General features: G+C 42.2%; 1 protein-coding gene across 2 annotated transcripts; it reads right to left on the bottom strand.

Moving 5' to 3' along the window:
- Positions 1 to 376: 376 nt before the first annotated feature.
- CCL23 (C-C motif chemokine ligand 23) lies at positions 377 to 5,302 on the bottom strand. Of its 2 annotated transcripts, none has more exons than XM_003817964.6 (4): positions 5,152 to 5,302; positions 1,653 to 1,712; positions 1,062 to 1,227; positions 377 to 627 (listed from the first exon to the last, which is right to left on the bottom strand). In XM_003817964.6, exons 1-4 carry the CDS (start codon positions 5,225 to 5,227, stop codon positions 516 to 518), a joined length of 414 nt encoding a protein of 137 aa, XP_003818012.2. In that variant the 5' UTR covers positions 5,228 to 5,302; the 3' UTR covers positions 377 to 515. The 2 variants fall into 2 exon arrangements, with proteins under 2 accessions (XP_003818012.2, XP_003818011.2); XM_003817963.5 differs by having other exon boundaries at positions 1,062 to 1,176.
- Between the last annotated feature and the right edge of the window lie 698 nt (positions 5,303 to 6,000).

Genomic DNA, 6,000 nt, shown 5'->3' with positions numbered 1-6,000 from the left:
AGCATTTTGCCAAGCAGATCCCAGGCCACACTGCCTGACTGCAGGAAATGGCTCCCTTATTACATCCTGCCAGGCAGCTAGCCACACGGCCCCACCTCCCCTGTCCAGACCTATAATTGCCCCAGTCTGTATGCAGGACGGGGGCTCCAGCACTCGCTGGTGTTCCCCTTCCACAGGTTTCTCTGTCCAATAAACCTATGTTGCTGTTGAGCTTCCCCACCTTGTATGTCTCTTTTCTCTGTCCTAACACCCTGTTTCACAGCTACTTGTGGGGCTGAGGTAGGTGGGTTACTTGAGCCCAGGAGGTTAGGCTGCAGTGAGCCAAGATGTACCAGTGCACTCCAGCCTGGGTGACAGAGACCCTATCACACAAAAAAAGTGAGAAACTCTTTATTAGATGAATTGCTCTAAATCCAGAACACAAGAATAAATGCTTCTTAAAAAAATAATTCAGGAAGGTAGTTGAGGCAAAAAAGTTGGTGGCTGGCAACTTGTGTCCCTTCACCTTGACAAGTTCAATTCTTCCTGGTCTTGATCCGTGTGTCCAGCTTCAGCATTCTCATGCAAACCTGAACTTGCTTATCACTGGGGTTGGCACAGAAACGTCGCCCCTTCTTGGTGAGGAAGCTAGGGAACAAGGGGGAGAAAAGTTACAAACTGAGGTGTGTCCAGCACATGGGGATAGGGGGCCCCATTCTCCCTGCCCCTCAGATTTCCCAGTCAATATAGCCAGTTTTTTTTTCTTTTTTTTTCATTCTCTGCTGATGGCAGCTCAGGGCCATTGTGCTCTTGAGACCCCCTCAGCCTGTGGGACTCCCTAGTGACTCATGGGAGCATCCTTGGGCAGACTTGTGCCTGCTTTCTTCTTCCTTCCCCACCCTTTTCCCCCTGGGAGTGTCTCATCCCTGATGCCCTGCAGGATCTTCCTAAGGACACAGCTGCCCCATACCTGGCAGGATCCAGAGGGTGGGCCCTGATGGACACCCGTCTATCAGGTCCTCCCTGCAAGATGCTACAGAGTCCTTCTCCCTCAACACATGTTTGGTGAGCTTGGCACCTACATGACACCCGGCTTGGAGCACTCGCTGTTCGTTTCAAAGTAACTCTCCAGGAGTGAACATGGGATGCTTCGTGGGGTGTAGGAGATGCAGCAGTCAGCACTAGTAGCATGGAATCCTGCAGCAAGAGAAAGGGTCATCTGAGGACCAATCTTTCTCCTCCAGAGCACTGTGGAGGGTGAGAAGGCACATGGCTCAGAAGAGATGTTTCCTCCTCCATGGCCAGCACTTGCTGGCATCTCCCTGCCTCAGACCCTCACCAGAGTTGAGCTGTGTGTCTGAGGGCACTCAGGGTGGGCCACAGAAGGACCAGGAAAATTTCCCCCAGAAGGGGAAGGCATTTGCAGACACCTGCAGGCATCAGAGAGCACCTTCTGCCCCAAAGGAGCAGACTCTTGGGGCAGCCAGAGGGGAACAGAGAAGGCATCTATGGAGGGAGTTCCCATAGCCCGTCCTGATCTTCCTTGGAGATGTTCACCACCCTCAGGGACCCTCTCATTCTCCTCCCATTCTGTAAACAGGGACAATGGATCCCATAGTGCAGACCTGCACCTGCTGGCTGCTTTTAAATATATGCCGTATCTGATCACTTACTGTCCAGAAGTACTGGATTTTCCAATGGAAGCTTTGACATCATGAACTCTGTCTCTGCATCTGGAAGAAACAGACAGGACAGGGAAGGAAATCACTGGGCGGCAGCATTGTTTCAGCATCTCCACCCACTCCATTGCTCATCCTCCTCCTGAGGCAGAAAGGTCCCTGAAGCTGGACCACCACCACCTGTCTGGGCTCTAGGCCTGACTCCTGGCCCATTTATTCCTTTAGGGCCCTGAGATTTTTCAGGGACCTTTTGAAAATGTAGACATGAAAACACTGTGTTGACTCTGAAATACTAAAAGAAACCTCAAAATCTAACATGGTTCAGTTAATGGAATGTCTACATGATGTGACACAGTCTACAAGTCTCTCTACACATTTCTGGAATCCACAGGGCTCTGGAAACAGAGAGGTGTTCATCAGCTCATATGGTGGCACAGTATCCCTTTAAGTGAAGTGCAGCTATTATGGTCATTATTTATCCCAGTTAGTAGAAATATTCATGTGTTTGTTACAGGAGGTTGCTGTGTTTGATTAAAATACTGTTCCCAGGCCTCATCAGGGATAAGTACCATCAATATATGTTTAAGTTTTTTACTAAATCATTTTTAAATCGTGGTTATATATATATATAACATAAAATTTGCCATTTGAACTATTTTAAGTATACAGTTCAATAGCATCAAATACACTCAAATAACTATGCAGTTTTCACGGCCGTTCATTCATTTTGTGAAACTGAAACTCTGTATTCATTAAACAACAACTCCTCATGCTTCCTCCCCTTAATCCCTGACAATCACTATCTGTGTCGTGTCTCTGTGGATTTGACTAAGTACCTCATCTGAGTGGAATCATACACTATTTGTCCTTTTGTGACTGGTTTATTTCACTTAGCATAATGTCCTTGATGTTTATCCATGTTGTAGCATGTGTCAGAATCTCCTTACTTAAATTTTTATTTTTTCTTACTTCAACATTCAAGGGAATCTCCTTACTTTTTGAGGCCAAATAGATTCCATTGTATGTATGAACCACACTTTGTTTGTCTACTAACCTTTTGATGGGCACTTAGTTTGCTTCTACTTTTTGGCTACCGTCATCAATAATGCTGCTATGAATATTATGGGTGTATAAAAATCTCTTCATGTACCTGCTTTGAATTAGTTTGGATATATACCCAGAAATAGAATTGCTGCATCATATCATATTAACTTTTTAAAACCTGAGAAATTCTGCATTCCAAAATTCATCTAGCGCCAAGTGCTTTGGAAATGGGATTGTGGAGCTGCCTTATGCTTGTTAGGCAAATGAAACTAAGCTTTAAACATTTTTCCTTTCTTTTAAATTTTAATCCTTAAAGTTAGTTTATTTCCACAATTGACTGTCTCACAGAATAAAGCTAGCCTTAAAATTTGGCCGGGTGCGGTGGCTCACACCTGTAATCCCAGCACTTTGGGAGGCCAAGGCGGGCGGATCACTTGAGGTCAGGAGTTTGAGACCAGCCTGGTCAACATGTTGAAATCCCGTCTCTACTAAAAAAAAAAATACAAAAATTAGCTAGTCATGGTGGCATGTGCCTGTAATCGCAGCTACTAGGGAGGCTGAGGCAGGAGAATCGTTTGAACCCGGGAGGTAGAGGTTGCAGTGAGCCAAGATGGTGCCACTGTACTCCAGCCTGGGCCACAGAATGAGACTCCATCTCAAAATAAAATAAAATATAATAAATATTTACTTTTAATATAATTTAATAACTATATTAAATATATTTTAAATATAATGTAATAACTATTAGATAGACTTTTTCTTTTTTTAAAGTTAAATTAAATTAAATTTTATTTGACTTTAAGTTCTGGTATACCTGTGCTGAACGCACAGGTTCGTTACATAGGTATACATGTGCCATGGTGGTTTGCTGTACCTATCAACCCATCATCTAGGGCTGCTGCATGCACCAGGTATTTGTCCTAATGCTCTCCCTCCTTTTACCCTCCACTCCCCGATAGGCCCCAGTGTGTGATGTTCCCCTCCCTGTGTCCATGCATTCTCAGTGTTCAACTCCCACTTACGAGTGAGAACATGTGGTGTTTGGCTTTCTGTTCCTGTGTTAGTTTGCTGAGGATGATGGTTTCCGGCTTTATCCATGTCCCTGCAAAGGACATGAATTCATTTCTTTTTATGGCTGCATAGTATTCCATGGTGTATATGTGCCACATTTTCTTTATCCAGTCTATCATTGATGGGCATTTGGGTTGGTTTCAAGTCTTTGCTATTGTGATTAGTGCTGCAATAAAGATACATGTGCATGTGTCTTTTAATATAATATATAAGTATACTTTTCATATATTTAAAAAATAAATATACTTTTAATATAATTTAATGACTATATTAAATATCTTTTAATATAATTTAATAAGGATATTAAATATACTTTTAATATAATTTAATGACTACATTAAATATGCATTTAATATAATTTAACAATTATATTAAATATACTATTAATAATTTTAAAGCTGGCTTTAAAGTTGATATTTACTTAACATTTTGAAACATAAAGACTTGGCAATAACGATTCAGCTGCCGAATTAGTCCCCCAATTGCTTTCCAGTGTTTTCAACTTATTTCTTATATGGTTACATTAAATGAATTATATGTAATGAGACATGTGGGTATATTTTAATATGCTCAATATGGTTTGGGTAAGGTAAAAAAAGATCTTAAATGGCCTTGTCGTTCCATAACTACTTCCTAATTAGCTCATATTTTAATTCCACCACTTAATAGTTGTGTGATCTACCAAGTTATCTAAGGTTCTGTGCCTCAGTTTTCTCATTTGTAAAATGTCAATAATAATAATATGAAAAACTATATAAAAATTGATGTTTTGTTTTTTCCCTACAAAAGTAACAAATTTGCATTTTTAAAAATCTAATACATATCCCACAGGGTTGTTAGGTGGAACTGATGTGTTAATATCTGTAAGACACTTAGAACAGTGCCTGCCCTGTACACAGGAAGTACTAGAAGTGCATTTGTTAAACAAAAAAATACGATGGTTAGGTGACCTTGGTTGAGTCATTTGTGTGGCTTGTTCCATTTCTTCTCCAAAATGATATGATAGATACTACTAGATGGTATGTAACAGTTTTAGCATCATACAATTCTATGCTTCTTTCTACAAATTTGTAATTTTACTACACTTCTTTTAATCTAGCACTTAATAGTCCTATGTCTGCTAAGGGAAGGTATCAAATAATTTTTGCTGTGAAAAGGGAAATAATTGGCCCCACATTGGACCAGCCATATGTGTATATTCCCCTCCCAGGGTTCAAAGCCTGCAGACAGAACCAGGTCTATACTCTGGTGCTGCTTTTAAATTAGTACCATGACCACGTCTGGGATGGAGAGTAGTTACAGGAGGGCAATGTGTCTCTGCCACAGAGCTTGAGTTACCATGAACCTGGTCATCTGAGAGAAAGCTCACTGGACTCACCATTTGTGACCCGGGCCTGGGATCCAAGGGCAGTAACAAGCATGAGGCAGGAGAGGGCAGCCACGGAGACCTTCATCCTCCTGGTGGGCAGGCAGGGCTGGCCGAGGACTCCTGGGCTCACTGCTTCCTGGCTTCCCGGGATGCCAGTTCTGCCCTTGTATTTATAAGAAGAAGAGGAAGTTACAGGGCAGAGGTCAGAATGCTGTTTTTTGACTTATGATAGTTAACAGGCTCTTTCTAAAAAGGAAACAAGGCTGAGAATGCAACAGGAAGTAGACGACAAAGATGACTTGGACTGTCCTTGTGGACTTCTCGAGTTGTTCCAATAAGTACAGGCAGAGAGAGCAAATACTTTATGATGGATCCTTCCCTCTGGGAGATTCATTCATCCTCTAAACAGTGGAGTTTTTTTTCCTTAGGAGCTAACCACCTTCAGATGCTCAAATAGCCTGTACACATGGGGACCACCAGAGAGAACACTTCAACTTGTAGAGCTGTGATCTCTGCCGGTAAACACAGCTCATACGACATCCCGTGATGTACAGCCCATGATGTGTACTCGCACAGCATGATTGTCTAGCGTAAGCTGAGCTACTCTAGAATATAATGGGGAGAGTGTAGGGCAAGGATGAGCACATGGGAGCTAAAATGTCCCCTTGTGGGGGTAGCCTGCCTTCCTTCTCAGCCCTGCGCTTAGTCTCTGGGAAAGGAATAGTCCTCGTCCAGTGTCTGGAGATATCCTTGACTCCTCTGTTTATCTCATACCCCATATCTAATTCACTAATAAGTATTTTTGGCCCTACTTCCAAAAATATAGCCAGAATCTTATTATTCCTTCAAAAGAAAACT

The sequence above is a fragment of the Pan paniscus genome, chromosome 19, assembly GCF_029289425.2.
Source record: "Pan paniscus chromosome 19, NHGRI_mPanPan1-v2.0_pri, whole genome shotgun sequence".
Lineage (NCBI taxonomy): Eukaryota > Metazoa > Chordata > Mammalia > Primates > Hominidae > Pan > Pan paniscus.
The sequence above is the reverse complement of the archived record's forward strand: the minus strand, read 5'-3'. Positions and strand labels throughout refer to the sequence as shown.